At 48.4% G+C, this 17159-nt stretch overlaps 1 protein-coding gene across 4 annotated transcripts in view; it reads right to left on the bottom strand.

Moving 5' to 3' along the window:
• Mical3 (microtubule associated monooxygenase, calponin and LIM domain containing 3) overlaps positions 1-17159 on the bottom strand; it is a 198827-nt gene that overhangs the window by 95961 nt on the left and 85707 nt on the right. For all 4 annotated transcript variants that reach the window (XM_057769693.1, XM_057769711.1, XM_057769720.1 and 1 more), the window contains exons 2-9: positions 12916-13254; positions 10524-10731; positions 8554-8670; positions 8086-8187; positions 7545-7700; positions 6574-6674; positions 4000-4257; positions 3688-3803 (exon numbers count right to left, since the gene is read on the bottom strand). In XM_057769693.1, the coding sequence (XP_057625676.1) occupies positions 3688-3803; positions 4000-4257; positions 6574-6674; positions 7545-7700; positions 8086-8187; positions 8554-8670; positions 10524-10731; positions 12916-13179 (1322 nt within the window). In that variant the 5' untranslated portion in view covers positions 13180-13254. The remainder of the gene's footprint in view (positions 1-3687; positions 3804-3999; positions 4258-6573; positions 6675-7544; positions 7701-8085; positions 8188-8553; positions 8671-10523; positions 10732-12915; positions 13255-17159) is intronic.

Genomic DNA, 17159 nt, shown 5'->3' with positions numbered 1-17159 from the left:
AATGCCGCTAATTTAGAAGGCTGTTGTGTAGTGTGCTAATATTTACCATGGTTTTTAAGAAACTGAAAAGGATCCTATGGCTAGCTAGTGTGGGGTTACTGGAATGCACAGTGTGTCTTGTCCTGAGTCCTATCCCCTCAGTCACCTTTTTGGACCATCCCCCTCAGCAGTAGAACATCTCATCTAAAGGATGAAGGATGCTTCCAAAACATGCTAGCATAATTCCTCATCGAGTCTGTCAGCGCCGTGGGTACTTCCTCAAAGGTCGCCTGCTGAAAATCCGGTCCCCAGCATGGTAGTAGCTAAGTGGTAGATGTGGTAGCTCACACAAGTCTAGCACTCAAGCAGGGGAATGCTTTGAGTTCAAGGTCAGCTAGGACTATAGAGTGAGTACTAAGCCAGCCTGGGGTACCGAGGGAGACCCTATCTCAAAACACAAAAACAAAGGAAAAATGACCCATTACATCCAGATGCATGCCTTACATTAAAGATCTAAAATGACAGATGGTGCTGTCTGGCTTTTATGTCAACTCGACACAAGCTAGAGTCATGTAAGAGCAGTGAATCTCAATTAAGCAAATGCCTTTAATAAGATCAGGCTGTAGGCAAGCACGCAGGGCATTTTCTTAGTGACTGATGTGGGAGGGCCCAGTCCATTGTGGGTGGTGCCATCTGGACTGGTGGTTCTGTAAGAAAGAAGGCCAAGCAAACGTTAGGAGTAAGCCAGGAAGCAGCACCCCTCCATGGTCTTGGCCTCAGCTCCTGCCTCCAGGCTCCTGCCCTGCTTTAAGTTCCTCTTCTGACTTTGATGATGGTCAGTAATGAGGAAGTGTAAGCCAAATAAACCCTGTCCTCCCCAAGATCACTGGTTACAGTGTTACCACAGTAACCCAGGCAGAAGTTAGGACCAGGAGTGGGGAATGGCTGTGACTGGCCTGACTATGCAGATTTTGGGGGAAGCATGGAAGACTGGTTCTCTGGACTAGAAAAGCAGCCGAGCACTGTAAGCAGTTTAACGGCCCATTCTAGCAGGAGCTTAGAGGACAATCACACAGGTGGATCACGGCAGCCCAGCTCAAGAGGTTTCAGAAGGGAACAATATTCTCAACTGGGTTAAAAGCCATTCTTTTTCCTTTTTGTGTCCTGCAGTTCACATTAATTCTTGCAGCTAGTTGTATTCTTCATCAACTCCTGATTCACTGCTAAAAGTCATAAAAGCCATTCTTGTAATATTTTGGAAAGAAAGAAAATGAAAGAAAAAGAAAGGTAATCCTAAGAATGTGCCTGAGGCTAAACTGAAGAGTTCTATACTAACATTATTGGTAAAAGAGATCCAAGATAGCCTACTATTAACTCTGTCACATGGTTATTAGTAACCAGTCTTTTTTTTTTTTTTTTTTTTTTTGAGACAGGGTTTCTCTGTAGCTTTGGTGCCTGTCCTGGAACTAGCACATGTAGACCAGGTTGGCCTCGAACTCACAGAGATCTGCCTGCCTCTGCCTTCTGAGTGCCCAGCTTAGTAACCATTCTTATGCAGGTCTACAATGAAAGAGAACAACAGGGCAAAAGAAATACAAGACAGTTTGAGCATAAAAGGAGCACAAGAAAATTTAACCAAGTTCTTGGCACCAAGAGATAAAGAGAGGGCTGGAGAGATGGCTCAGAGGTTAAGAGCATTGCCTGCTCTTCCAAAGGTCCTGAGTTCAATTCCCAGCAACCACATGGTGGCTCACAACCATCTGTAATGAGGTCTGGTGCCCTCTTCTGGCCTTCAGGCATACACGCAGACAGAATATTGTATACATAATAAATAAATAAATATTAAAAAAAAAAAAAAAAGAGATAAAGAGAGACCAGGTAGGACACGGTAAAAAGGGAGTAGTACCCTCAGGGCAAGGTTCCACCCAGCTAGCCCTGCAGCTCAGGAAAGGAAAAGGCCTAAGGAAACAAGTCAAAGTTTATGCAAATGTAATGCAGGGAGGGGCCAGGCTCCATCCCAAGTGGGCAGCCACCCTTGGAAATACCAGCTGCAAAGTTTAGGGTTAGGCTCTAAAGTTTAGAGTCAGGAAGGATGCTTGAGTAAAGGTGTTGTGGGATCTTCCTCTTAGGTTAAGAAGGGCTATTGAGGCCTGGCTACGGCAGGGGAGTGCCCGCAAGGAGGCCCTGTAAAAGCCTGGACTATGCTGGAGATCCCAGGGAGAGTGGCACACAGGGAGTGGAACCAGCCCAAGAGAACCCTTTGACATTAGATACGGACTCTGTCCTCATTATATCCCCGTTCAATCTGTTTTGAATGGTAATAGTAATGTATAATCTGTGCCACTGTATGGTGGAAGTATGTAATCTGCTTTTTGATTTTATAGAGAATTACGCTCAAGAGACTGCGTTCATCTCAGAAGAGAGTGTGGACTTTTAAAGTGCCAAGACTGTGGTTGCTATGGGAATTTCTGAAGTTGGACTAAATGAATTTTGCATTACAATATGGCCACAAGACTATGGCAGCTAGGGACTGAATTTGTGGTGGTTTAAATGAGAAGGGTCCCCAAAGACTCATATGTCTGAATACTTGGTCCCCAGTTGGTGAAACTGTTTGGGAAGGATTAGGAGGTGTGGCCTTGTTGGAGGAGGTATGTCACTAGGAGTGGGCTTAGAGGTTTCAAAAACCCGTGCCATTCCAACTTAGCTCTCTCTTGGCTTCCTGCCTCTGGATCAGATGTGAGCTCTTAGCTACTGCTCCAGCGCCATGCCTGCCTGCCTGGTGTTGTGCTCCCCACCATGGCCATCACGATGGCCTTCTGAAACTGTAAGCTCCCAAAGAAACTTCTTTTATAAGCTGCCTTGGTCATGATGTTGTCACAATAGAAAAGTAATAGTACCAATTACCAGAGAATAATACCAATTATCAGTTTCATCCAGGAAATCTCATACTTCTGTTTCTCCTAGTCAGGGTAAACAGCAAGTAAATCCTAATGCCCCCGCCTCATTTACAATTATGTTTCCAAACATCTAACATCCAGGAGTTCAAGAAATGTTTACAGGCATGCTGGAGTTTCCTCTTCAGCCACTCACTTCCAACAGTGCTGACAGCACATTCCCTCCGCTAGCATGTTTCCACTGAGCATGCTCCCATTGCTAGCATGTTCCCACCGCGAGCACGTTCCCACTGCGAGCGAGCACATTCCCTCTGCTAGGAAGCACATTCCCTCTGCTAGCAAGTTCCCACTGTAAGCATGTCCCCTCTGCTAGCAAGTTCCCACTGTGAGCACATTCCCATGGCTAGTACGTTCCCACTGCGAGCACGTTCCCTCTGTGAGCAAGTTCCCTCTGCGAGCAGGTTCCCACTGAGAGCACATTCCCACTGCCACACTGGCCTATGGAGCATGGATGCCAACATGCTGCTTCTGTGCATTTGTTCACGTAATTATTAAAAATGTGTCAGGACCAGTCGGTGGTGCACAAAGATGCAGACACCGTGTGCCACCAGTAGACGCTGTCTGAGCAGCATGGGCAGATCACCGAGGTTTCTGTGATTTTATACAACAGTGCCTTGCCTTTCTCTACTTAGATAAGAAAGCATCTTTAAAAAGAATAAATGAGCAAGAGGGAGGAAGAACTTGCACACGGCTGAGGAGCAAGCAGGTCGACTCCCCAGTCCTGAAGGAGGCACCCATGGCTTCTTCCCATTACCTCTCTGCCAGGACTTCCAAGGGGCTGGTGCCCAGAGACCAGCTTCGTACCATCCAGGCAGAGTCCATAGCAGCCAGAAAGCCCCGGGCTATTCCTGTTCCCATTGGCCAGAAAGGCTGCAAAGGAGAAATACACAGAGTTGAAGTAACGCACTATTAATAGAGAAAAGTAAACCAGCGCCCCAGGCGTCCACCATCGCTGTTCTCGTAAGGGAGTCTCTGCTCATCCACAACCTGAACACCCGGACTCACTCATTATTTCCCCTTTACCACTGCCTCTACCACTCAGTTCTCCTCCCGTTTCAGTACTCACCTCCAGGAGGCTGTCCCCAACCAGAGCTACTAGTAACTGGTGTCCATTTTGTTCCCGTACCAAGGCAGCATTTTCAGAGGCGTACATACAGGTAAAGTCAAACATGGCCACATCAGGCTGCCCGTAGTGATTGATGGCAAAATCCAGAGAAGGCAGTTGCTGCTGGGTAGAGAAGTCTGCAGCCTCCCGGGCATAGTTCAGCAGGGCCTCCTGGTCCACATTCTCCCGGGAAAGTAACAGCTCTGTGTCTGTGTAGTCCTGTCCAGGAAGAAGTCAAAAGAGGTCAAGTTGGAGCAGCCCAAGCAAGGGATACCTGGCCAGCCAAAACCCCACAGTGCATATCAGACATGACCTGGTCTCATGGCGTTTTTCTCCCTAAGATGTTTTAACATTCCTAAACCAAATCTTTTTACACCAGTTAAAAAGAACAAGGATGGGGGAGGGGTGTTAGTTAAGGGTGAATCAGTTTTGCTGCCTAAGTGGACCTGGCTCTCCCATTCACTAGCGGCAAAGCTCATCCACCTCAGAGTTGCTACAGTTATCAAATAAAATAGCCGCGTAACAGCACCTTGTAAAACGAAAGGGCATTTAAAATTTATGGTTTTCCTATCATCACTTTATTCTGGGTGTCTGGCGGCTTTTGGAGGCAAGAAATTCAGAGTTATTACACCTAAAGGAAACCCGAAAACTTCAGTGCAAAGAGAAGCACGGTGTGGAGCGAGAAGTGGTCCAGGACGATGAGAAGGAAACACTGAAAATGAACCAGAGGTTTCTAAGCCACACCAAGGACTCTGCAAGGCTCCAGAAAAACCCACCAACAAACAAAAGGGACGACAGCACAGAAAGGACTTTCTTTGTAGAGAACTGAGAGACCCTTCCTCTGTTTTGGAGGTTCCTGTGCATTGAGTCAAGTCTTCTCCCCTAAAGTGGGGCCCTAACAGTACTCAGTTACAACATAGGTTTTCAAAAGTCAAAACACAAACACTTATGTCAGTCCTGGAAGTACTGTCTGTTCAATGTTAAGAGTCTACAATGGCTTTAGTATTTATCAGCTTGAACTCGCTTACATGACAAAAATATAGGGGCAAAGTAAATTGGGCCTCAGCATTTCAGACTGTCCTTATTCAATGCTAAGTGATGGCCCAGATCAGCATGGATGGTTGGTTTGAGTCGTGACTCTGTCCTCGGGCACCCCAACTGCTATACAACAGCAACAGAAGAGCCCCAGATAATGACCAACCAGTTTTACACAGCATCCAGCAAACATGCCTTTTGTTTGGCAGGGAACTCTGTACCAAGCAAGAGCTTTGTCTTGTGGGTTCCAAGGCAGCACAGGGCTGCCATGCTGAGATGCAGACATGAGGCGGAAAGGAGACTTTGTGTATGTAGCAAGCACGTGCTCATCAGCTTACTCCCCAGTCTGCTGTAGATAAAGCAACAGTGTGACTCATTCTAAGGGGCCTGGTGTGTTACCGTCCTGCAGACACAAAGCGCTCCCTAAGAGTCAGCTGAGACTGGTGGGAACTGCATGGGGTTAAGTCAGTGCAAGCGAGACTTCCATCCATTCATCACACAGAGACAGCAATTCTCGCATCCAGATCTGCGAGGCCATGTGAGGCACCAGCCACGCTCCTTAAAGAACCATCCTGCCCGGGATTTAGATTTCAGGCCGTCAGCTCAGGGTATATCATACAATTAGTCACCCAGAAAAAGGGCTGAGCTGGAACTGGCTAAGGTTAGACACCAGGCCTCTGCTGTTAGTTAGAAAGATCCCTAGATACCCCAATCTGGTCAGGTCAGTGTTTGCGGTAAAACTTGGGTCACTGTCAGGCTACTGTAAACACCAAGGGCTGTTTCTTGGTTCAACACTTGCCATCCTGCCCCGAAAAGAGGACCCTCTAACGTGGGTCCTGGTGGTGCAGGTATATCATCTCAGCTACTCAGAGGCTAAAGGAGGATGAATAGACTTTCAAGGCTTGCCTGGGGCTATCAAGGCCAGCCTGAGCCACTTAGCAAGAGCGAGTCTCAAAGGAAATAGTTTCCTGGAAGAAAGTCTAGGGATGCAGCTCAGTGGCAGAGTTCTTGCCTAGTATGCACAAGGCCCTTTGTTCAGTCCCCATTACTGTGGCTGGGGAATTAGTAGGTGTGGGAGGGTGTATAGATCAACAATTGTCATGTATGGAATTCACTACTGCTATAAATCAGGTCATCTAAAGTTAAACTAGCTAATTATGCAGGACGTGATATTGACAGTGGATCTAAAACGGTCAAGGAGCAGCAGAGGTGAGAGAGGAAGGGGTTGGGTTTATTGAACCAATCTGACCAGGTCAGTAACTGTTCAAGCTAATCCTAAGCATGGCCGCACAGGCCCGTCCTACCCTCCTCCTTCTGTTTATAGCTTCAATTTTCCATACTAAACATATTTTTAAGTTCAACTAATCAATAGCAGGGATTCCCAGATGTGTTTTATGCCACTTCTATTCCCTTACAGGAAAAACCCAACAGACTAAAATTCTTAGTGATCACATCAGGCAGTTCAACAAAGATGTCGCCTGCAGGGAACCCATGGCTCACATGCAATATCACCCCTTTGTCCAGCAAGCTCTGCTTTTTGGCCGTCATAACGAAGTAGTGTGTGTCATCTTTGTAGTAGACGATGTTCTCCAAATCAATGCCTGCAACAAGAAGACGCGTGTGAGATTTCACTGAGTTCTGAACTGTGGGAACCCGCAAGGCTGTTGGGGCTCACAGAGAGCGTGGAGAGCACCAGGCAGGAGAGCTGCCTGGGTGCAGATCCTCACTTCCTGCACAGCTCATGGAAATCGTGAGGTCTGCTTTCTTTTGTGCTGCCCTATAACTCACTTAGTAGCCTAGGTTATCCTAAAAACAATGACCGATAGTAAACAAAACGTGACAATGAAAAAAGCAAAGCCGAGGAGAGGCTAATCTACAAGAGGGGATGGGTTATGTACTAGGGAAAACCTCTCTGATAATCACCAAGGAAGCTGGAGGCATCTCTTAGATTTTTTTTTTAAACAGGATAGATATCTAAAGATACCTAAATGCAGAGAGAGAAATATTGAATTTTTTATTCAGTTAACCTGCAAGATACATGGAATGGAAAGAAACCAAGCTCTAGAAAACAGAATGAAGAAACTTTTTTTGGTTCATGGCAGCAGAATATCTAACTCACTCCATCAGAAAACAGCCACCCACAATCCCAATGGCTTCTGGTGAGCTCAGATGACTTCAGAGAAGGCTAACAGCGATAGCAAGGGTCACAGTGTCAACAACCCAGAGCTGCCAGTGTAGCCTGCTCTTCCGGCAGAGAGCCCGGGCAGGGCGGGGAAGGAGCTGGGGATGAGTTGACAGAAGGCAAAACCAACAACAACAAACCCCAGGGTGGCCTGGTCACTGAGGGCGGCACAGGAAGGCAGCAGCGTGGAAACAGGCTAAGGACAAAGGAGGAGAGGACAGAGGACAACAGGGACATCCATGGCTACCCAAGCCAACAACCGCAGCACTCTGGAGGCACTGACACCAACCTGTGGCTTCTCTCAGCTCCTGGAAAAATTTTTGGTTGAATATAAAAGCAACACCACTGATCTCCTCTACTTTGGCCTCTGCGGTTGTGTTTCGGTTAATAAAATTTGCTGTAATGGCAATGGCTAGTTTGCCACGGAATTCTTTCCGACGAAATCCTAGAGGGAAAGAGAGCAGGGATAAGGACTTCAAATCAGAGAATATAGGGGGAACTCACCTAACAGGGATGGAACAACTCAAGAAAGAAGTCCCCTTGCACATCATGGACAACATGAAATCCATCTGACCAGATTACTGCTCAGTACTAACAGTCACCCTTAAAATGGAGGGGGTGCTGTGTGTCTGGCACTTTCATGCATAGACTAAAAGCTATGGTGCTAACACCTCTAAGGGAAGCTTGTCTCCTAGTGCTCTGTGGGAAATGCCCCAAGCAGGCACTGACTGGGCAGGACACATGCAAATCTTAGGGCTGTGGTCTCTGGGGACAGGACAGCCTCCAACGTGTGACGGCCCAGGCAAGGGAGAACAGTCCAAAGCCAGTACCTTCCAGGGTGTTCCTACGCCCATCCCCACCGATGATCACTTCAAATTCATATTCTGATACAGGATGAGTTTTGGGGTGCACCAATGCTCGCCATCCTATCCCTGTGAACCAAAAGCAAAATGAAGGCCACAACCCAGATGAAGCCACACCCAGACACACAGATCATACGGCATTCCAATCCAAAGTACGACGTAACAGAACAAGGGCCAGCTTCACACAGAGTTTTGACAAGAGCTCACACAGACACTTTCTCTACCTTTTTATTTTCTATAATACAAAAGCCTGCCACGCCTGGACCGTGCTAAAGGGCCTCTTAGGTAAGCCAAAAGTTCTCAAAAGCCCAGGCTGCATGAACAAAGCCCCTTTAGTCATGGCTGAAAACCACCTGCAAGCCCTTCTGGCTCCTCCCATGATCTCATCTGTTCTCGCCCACTCAGTGCCCTCATGCCTTCCTCTGTCCGACTCACGTTCATTCTCTTGGTCCTCAGGAGGCTGAACGAGTCCTTGGAATTCCACATTGACATGGATTTCAATGCCTAAGATCAAGGCGACTTTCAGGAGGATTAGCTGGAGCTGACGGATACCTAGAAGAACACAGAGCTTGACGGCAAGGGGACGGGAAGGGGAGGGCCTCCTGGTGCCTCCCCTCCATCCATGTCTGCGTATGTTCCCAAGGGCTGTCGCAGCAGACAAGTCTCACAAGTTCTCTTCCTTCATGTTGTAAAGATAACATCAAACAGTGGAAAGAACATTCAGGATATATTAGGCCACCCCATTTATGGAGCCGGGTATTCCAAATAACCTAACACAATGGCAGAGGGGTCCAGCGAGATCTACTGCTTCCAGCAGCATCCAGAGTCTTCAGAGGTGTCTGCTTACTCAAGTACAGGAGAGGCCAATGCACAGGGAAGATACCACACCATCCGCCTTCCACTCTAACCCCTTGCTGACCTCAGATTCACAAAAGAAACTACAACCCCATCCTATCTCTTACTGTTTCCCACCACCGGAGACTTACGGTTGTGGAAACTGAGGTCCAAAAGGACTCAATCCTGCTCATGATCACAGTAATAAATGTATTTGATGCCTAATGAACCTCTACTAGATCTGGCCTCAATGACAGGTTACAGTGAGACAGAAATTCTATCCCTGGTCTAAAATACCTCAGCCCTAAATGAATCTGGCCACAGATAAGAACCACAAATCTAGGCAGTCAACGACCCTAGGGCCTCTCTTAAGGCCAAATTTACCTGCAGCCTCTGACTAATGAGCTCCAAGCACGTGCAAATCCCCTAAGTCATCCTGGTCACTCTCAACTGACCACACCCTCGCCCTTCTGAGTCACACTCCCAAAGACTCCCTGGGACCCACGCTAACGCACATTTTATTTTTGCAGACAACTGTGGGTTCCAAGACGCTTAACAAATTACAGCCTGGCAGATGGGCCGAGCACTTCATCTTGCCAGCGGAATGTGACAGCCGCCAGCTAGTATTGGATAAATTGGTATAACCACTTCAAACGGTGAAAGGTCTAAGGGCTGAATGTTTTTCCAGGTCACATATGGAGGCGCTCAGAACAAGTGCTCCTTACTAACATCTCCCTAGACTAATTATCAGCAGTACACAGACTGCGCTGCAGCTTGATGATGCAAACACCGCTCTGAGCTGCTTTCAGATAGCCCGCTTCGTGAAAACATGGCTGTCCTAAGAAAAATACAAGGCTCTGACTTTACCAGAACACAGACTCTCAGGGGCAGACTTGGCATCTGTGACTAAGCTATGACTCTTCCTTCTCTGTGTGTGGTTTCCCACGCCTGTGTCCCCAGGGCACTGTTTTCCTGCATTAATAGAGGGTAAGCATGATCACAACACAGAACTCAAGCCCGTGGATTCCCTTCCACCAAACTACGAACTACCAGAGGGCTGGAATACAAACTGTCCACCTTATTCCAATGCCCACCGCCCCCCACTGTACATACCATGGATACTCAGCAAGAATCCAAGACCCAACTAAATGTGTGTGTGTCTGTCTGTGTGTGTGTGTCTCTGTGTGTGTATAGTCAAGGTTTCTCTGTATGTATCCAACTTTCCTGGAACTTGCTCAGTAGACCAGGCTAGCCTTTGCGTCCTGAGTGCTGGGATTAAGGTATGTAGCACCATGCCTGGCCCCTAAGAATCTTTAAACCAAACTCTAACTCTTTTTTGTACAAGAGATCCACTTGAGGTTGAGAATCCTAGGTTATGGAATGCTGGGGGCCGGGGTACATCCTGGCTGAGGAGGAACAAGGGTACATCCCAGCTGAGGAGGAGCACTGGGGGCAGGAGCACATCCTGGCTGAGGAGAAGCAGTGGTACATCCTGGCTGAGGAGGAATTCCTCAGGTAACCTACCTGCCTGTCTACTGAACATGGGAACAAGAGGAGTTGGCGGTACTCACTGATGTGATCGATGGCTCCAGCACAGAACTTGCCATAGAATTTCTTGGCACCCAGACCTCGAAGATCATGTATGGTGAAGGGCCAGAGATGCAAGACATTGTTTCGAGAGAAGGCGTCTCTCTTCTCAATAACGACCACTTTGGCTCCCAATAAGGACAAGTCGATGGCTGTTCGGAGACCACAGGGGCCAGCTCCAATGATGAGACACTGGAAAATACAAGTGCTTTCAGGGCGGAGGCCACGCCTCTCAAAACACTTCTGGTAACTATCACTCCAGGGCCATACTCCATGACTGAGACACCTGAAGCCTAGGACAGCAAAGCCCTTGCAGTGGCTTGAAGGAAGAGTTCATGATTCCTGTGTATACAGAAGACTGAAACCCAACCATGTCTACCTTAAGCAGCCTAGAGGACCCACAGATCGGCAAGACTTAAGCGGACCATCATCTCAACAAACAGTATGAAAACCACATCTCATCTTTCATCAAAACAGAACCTTTAGGAAGTTTCTACGTCATAGGCAGGCTGCTGTTTAAATATAAGATTATTAGCTACACTCAGGCAATTGAGCCTGGGTGTACCATGCACACGCTTCTCAGGGGGTAACTTTTAAGACCCAAAAGTTAATGTATGGAAAAATTTGTTTTTTGTTTTTAAGTATTTTTATGTGTATAAGCATGAGCCTGAGTGTGTGCATGTGAACCTGAGTGTGTGTATGTGAGCCTGAGTGTATGTATGTGAACCCAAGTGTGTGTATGTGAACCTGAGTGTTCGTATGTGAGCCTGAGTGTGTGTTTGTGATCCTGACTGTGTGCATATGAGCCCAAGTGTGTTTATGTGAGTCTGAGTGTATGTGTGTACACTATCTGTTGAACTCCTTCAGAAGCAGCACTGGATATCCTGGAATTGGAGCTTTGTTTTGTCTTGTTTCAAAATACATTTATTTTGGTGTGTGTGTGTATTGCAGGTGCCTGTGTGTGTACTGCAGGTGCCTGTGTGTGTACTGCAGGTGCCTGTGTGTGTACTGCAGGTGCCTGTGTGTGTACTGCAGATCTCCTGGAGCTATAGCTTTGAACCACCCAGTGTGGGTGCTGGGATCCCAACTCGAGTCCTCTGCAAAAACAGCCAGTGCTCTTAACTGCTGAGCCATCTCTCTAGCCCCTGATATGAGTTTTAAAGTCATTTCTAGACTAGAAGTTTAGGGAAGTGCTCTTGTTAACCTACTGGGGTAGGACAGATCCTTAAGCAGCCTACACTTCACACACAGAGGGAAGACACACAATGCTATGACTTCATATTCTTTTTTTTTCTTTCTTTCTTCAAGACAGGGTTTCTCTGTGGCTTTGGAGCCTGTCCTGGAACTAGCTCTTGTAGACCAGGCTGGTCTCGAACTCACAGAGATCTGCCTGCCTCTGCCTCCCAAGTGCTGGGATTAAAGGTGTGCGCCACCATGACTTCATATTCTTTTTCTTCATTTTTGCAAGAGAGAGAGTGTGTGTGTATGGTTTTTTTTTTGGAGAAGAGGAGATACTGAGGCCGGAACCCAGAGCCCGTGAAACAAGTAGTCTATCTCTGAGCTCCCCTTAGTCACTCATGAAAGCCATGCCTTCAAATCTTCAAATTTCTCCATGGGATGGGTCTCTAGGTGCTTCACAAGGTAACTTAAAAGTCATGAAAAGCCAAATTATCAGCCCTGAAGCCACTGGAAATTTGTTTACTAACGTCGAGACCTCTCTCAGAAGGAGTTCTTCAAGAGGAAGGTAGGAACTGCCTCTGTCCCTTTCACTTGCTCACACCTACCCTGACTCAGGCGAGCGCACACCCTCACTTCCTCACTCAGTGAGGGCATAGTTCAGGCTTCATCCAAGCCATTCTGTGGAGACCCTATCTTTCTACACCGTGAAGAACCATAGAAATACTTCCATTCCAAGGTCCCTGTTTGTGAATTACAATCAATCTTTGGGCTATGGGCGGGAGGAAGCCTGACACTGTGACAAAGCCTACCTGGTGCTGATATGGAAAGGTGACTCTCAGAAAGGTGACAGGCCAGGGACCATGAAGTCACATTCAGACAGTGCACTCCTGTGGGCCTGGCTACGGATGTCCCTGCAAAGGGACCTGCATCCTTTGACGGTGTGAGGTTAGGGGGAGGCTTTCCATCCACCCGTCCTCAAACTCTGAATGTCCAGTAAGCGAACAGATGGACTATGCTCAGAACAGGGTCTACAGGGTGGAAGTGTCAAATGAACACAGGCGACAAAACTTCAACAAAGTTTAACCCTTCAGCTAAGCCGAGGCCGTGCTCTCCCCACCCTCCTCATCTCAGTTTCTCATGGAAGCCAGGTGAAGCCCTTGTGCTGTGATCCCAGGCCCCAAGCACAGCCAGGTTTACCTTTGTGTTGGTACAAGCTTTTCCCTTTTTGTAGTCTTTGTGACTACCCCGCTTGTCCAATTTGGCCCAGAGGGCTTTGGCCTTCCAGTAGTTGAGCTTGGACTTGAGCTTGTGGTAGAAGGAGCGATAGTCCTTAGGCTTCAGTTCCAGGTGGTCACAGAGCTCTTGGAAGGCCCTGAGGGTTCCCTTGCAGGTAGTGGCCTGGACGAACCGGTCGAAGAGGACGTGCGCTTGGTTCGTTGTCTCCTGCTTCCTCTCCTCCATGCTCCCCTACTCTTGGCACAACCGCAGAGCGGGCAATGGAACGGCTGCTGATCCACCTGGCACTGTCACCTTAGTCTAAAGGAAAACAAGGAAGAGAAAGAAAACGGTCAGCATCTCTGCGCCTGTGAGCATTTCGCTGGAGACACGTTCCTTCCCAAAGAGTGGTGACACTCGTGTCCTTGACAGATGTGCACTGAAACGTTCCAGGCACCACACAGGGTGTCGGGGAGCTGACGGTCTAGCAGGCAGCATGATCACAGAGACAGTGTTACAATGGGCTATTCAGGGACCACAGAGGCTTTCAGTCAGACAAGGGGGGCATGCAAGACTGAGTGGGGAGGTAGCCCCCGCTGTCCTGTGAGGGTCTCATACACATCAATCGAAATCCCAGTTTTCCAACGGAGGCCACTAGGAAACTGGGAAAGCACAGCAAGCCAAACGATTAAAACAGCATGTGCTCATTTGTGGGGATGACTGGAGAGCTCGCTGTCTTGAACCCACTACACGGAGGTACTGAGCACGAATGACCTTGAAGTTTACTGAGTGGCTGGTGGAGGAGACAAGAGCTACACCAATCTGACAGAGGCCAGCCGGATGACAAGCCCTCTTGAAAGACGGCTGCAAGAATTGGTACAGAGAGGGCTGTGGAAAGCCAAAGGACCATGTCGGAGATGGCTGAGAAGCAGGAGCCACAGCGGTCACTTGGCACGTAAGAATCGCCAAGCTTTCACCGCATGTGGTACAGCAGGGCGCGTTTAGAGCCGTCGCATTTTCCAGTTCCGTATTTTAGACTAATAATGATGGGATCCATATCAAGGAATCATCAGAAATGGTGACCACCAGTCTCCCCATATGTGTGCAGACAAGAATCAGAACAGGCGGGAAACAGCAGCTTTACATAATTCTGCACCCACTCCTCCCCGATCTCGTCTGTGCTGTGTTTAAGGAACCACTATTAAGAGGCATACAACAGGGAGTGCAGGGAGTCCTGCCCCAGCTTGGAGTCTGCACATGACCCTAGGAAGTCTGTCTTCCTCCTGTGGCTCTAGTTCCCAGTTTGGAAGGTGAGGAGGAAGGACTGAGGAGCTGCTAACATTCAAAGCCCCAACATTCTGAGCCAAATGCTAGGACGATTCTGGCCTCAGCAATCTTATAGTGTTCCAGTCAGAAGAGCTCACTCACCTCTGGGATCAATGAGACTGGGAGGAGCTTTGCTACGAAGAGGCTTTACTTTGGGAAAACGGGAGGAACTGGACAGATGCACCACACTTAATGCTGAGGGGCAAAGAGTTGCCCATGATCCAATGGATGGACTCACACTGGTGGGAGCCCCCCGGCTGTTGGTGCTGATGGAACCAATTCTTGGAGACAGACCCAAATTCTACGACACGGAAGACCCTAAGACTGAGTGAAGCTGTTTCTCTGGAAAAATCACCAAGCAACAGAAGGCTCAAGGCAGTGGGGGATGTTCGTTTTTCTACACATGCCGCTAAAGCTTCATGGGATTAAATCAAAACCCCCGAGACATGTCTCGGGTTCCACAGGAGGAGGTGGGAGGTACAGAGATCGGTGTTTCCCTCCTGCTTCCCAGGGGAGAGGCCAAACCCAGGAGTGCAAGCTGGAGATTCTTACCACACACACTGGCTTGGTTTTTTACCACAAAACCATGATGTGCTCAATGACCTTCCTGGCTCTGGATACCACTCTGCTAATAACCATGGCCTGTCTCAATAGCCACGAGGCCAAGAACACAGGATTTAAAAAGAAGAATGAATTATATGGGGGTGTGGCTCAGTGGCAGAGCACTAGTGTGTGGAAGGTTCTGGTTCCATCTCCAGCCCCACAAGTAAAGAAGAGATACAAAGACAAAAGAAATCCTGGAATCAATCAGAACCAACCTCCAGTCTCCCCTAAACCAAGGTTTATTTTAGGTCATGGCAGCAAGAAAATATTCTGAAGGTCATAAAGAGTCTACTCTTTTCTTACAAGTCCAGACTTACAAATGGTAGCCAGTTAAAAGACAGCTTGTAAGAGTGGAAATCTCCACACGTCTGTATGAGGAGGCAGAAGAAAGGGTGGCAAGAACAACAGCCGACTGTGACCAGGTTTCAGAGCAGGCACTGCCCTGTCCCTCCCAACCCCAACCCCCATACCCTACCTGTGTTCACAGCCTCCTACCCCACCCGGCCTGATTACCTGTGCCAAGAAGGAACATGGTTTTTCTCTCTTTTTAACTGGCAGCCACTGGTTATCTCCTGCCAGGATTCAATGCACTCAGAACCATGTAGTTCTTGCTGAATCCAGTATGCTCAAGATTCCATACAAAATATTTCTTCTTTTTTTCAAGACAGGATCTGTTTAACTCTGGTTGTCCTGGAACTCACTATGTAGATCAGGCTGGACTCAAACTCACAAAGATCCTCCTGCCTCTGCCTCCCAAATGCTAGGGTTAAAGGCGTGGACCACTACACCCAGCTCACACCATGTTCCAAAGCCTTTTTCCCAGCGGCAGCACTGCCTTTTGCCCACACTTGCTCTTGAAGAGCATCTCGGATATTACTCTCCAAAGAACAGTTCTAGCCACCCAAGCTGACATCCCCCTGGTTGGGTACTACCTACTCAGAAGTAAATTCTCCCTTCCCCAGAGCTGCTGACCACTACAGGGCATTCCCGAATCCAATTCCACCAAGGCTGGACACTTCCATTAACAACCACTGCAGCGCCAGTTTGAGCGCACAGTGCTATTCTAACGCACAGTCTCCGCTCTGGAGCGGCGGGCAAGTATTAGAGGTGCCCTGGCTAAGGGGTCATGACCCACAGGGCACTAATGACACCGGGTAAACAGATAGGCTGGTTCTCGGAACAATGCAACAGGCACCCAGGGTAAGACTACCCGAGATAGAGTCCCTTGGGCTGCCTCCGCTTTCGAATCTGCCAGCCAGGTGAGCAGAGCAGGAAGCCAGCCCAGGGCGGCCAGCGCTCTCTGGCCTACCTCGCACACCTACGCTGTGCTGCACCAGGACTCCCTCACTCCTCAGAGTACTTGCCTGGCACTGTGACTCACAGAGAATGGTCAGGAAGAACGGCAGAAGGGCCCATCCTGTTAAGCATCATTTCCCCCGTCCTGAAGGTCAAAGTGGCATCATAGTCTTCCTGGCTTCTCCTCACCCAGTGTGCCACCCGCCCAAGCATTCTGGGAAAATCAACACTCATCATCACAGGAACCTAGAGACCAGGAAACCTAGCGAGAAAGAGCCAGAGCTTCTGGGAACAGAAAGGCCAAGGTATGGCAGGAAGCAGCGAGGAAAGTGAGGAGCCCGAGGAGGAAGAAACAGCAAGGCCAGGTTTTCAGGTTTCAGGCACCTGTGCAGTTCTGCCAGCCCACAACACCCTGCCTTTTGTCTCCCAGCAGCTGACTGCTGATCCAGCTGGTGACACATTCCTGGACTCTGGAGGAGAGCGCTGGGCAGACAGGCCCGGAAGAGCACAGGGAACAGCGCTGCGCTTTTCATTCAGGATAGGAAAGGTTGCCCTGACTCCCAACTCTTAGAACAGATGGTAGGGAGGGGTGGGGGAGGGACATGATTTGTAAAAATAGAAAAAGGAAAAAAACCCAGAAGTATAAGAAAATAGAGGCCTATTCCATGCACCCGTGCCAGCAGGGAGATGGAGACAGGAGGGTCAGGAGTTCAAGGCCAGCCTGGACCGGCTACAGTGAAACAGAACCACAAGTGTGTGTTACCAGGCCTGGCTCGGTCACTGCAGCTCTGTAATAATTTCTGGAATCAGGAAGCACGAATCCCCCAAGCTTTATACTTCAAATATTGTTTTGGATATTCAGGGCCCCCTAGGAATTTGGTAAGAATTTTAGGTTTTTGTTTGTATCTGAATGATGCTGACTTCTTGAATTTTTCAACACAAGAATGTGGAATGTATTCTCACTTATGTTTATTCTCGTTCAGTAATGTTTTGGAATTTGC

This window comes from Chionomys nivalis, chromosome 1 (assembly GCF_950005125.1).
Source record: "Chionomys nivalis chromosome 1, mChiNiv1.1, whole genome shotgun sequence".
Classification (NCBI taxonomy): domain Eukaryota; kingdom Metazoa; phylum Chordata; class Mammalia; order Rodentia; family Cricetidae; genus Chionomys; species Chionomys nivalis.
Note: the sequence above shows the minus strand (reverse complement) of the source record. Positions and strands in the feature narration are given on the sequence as shown.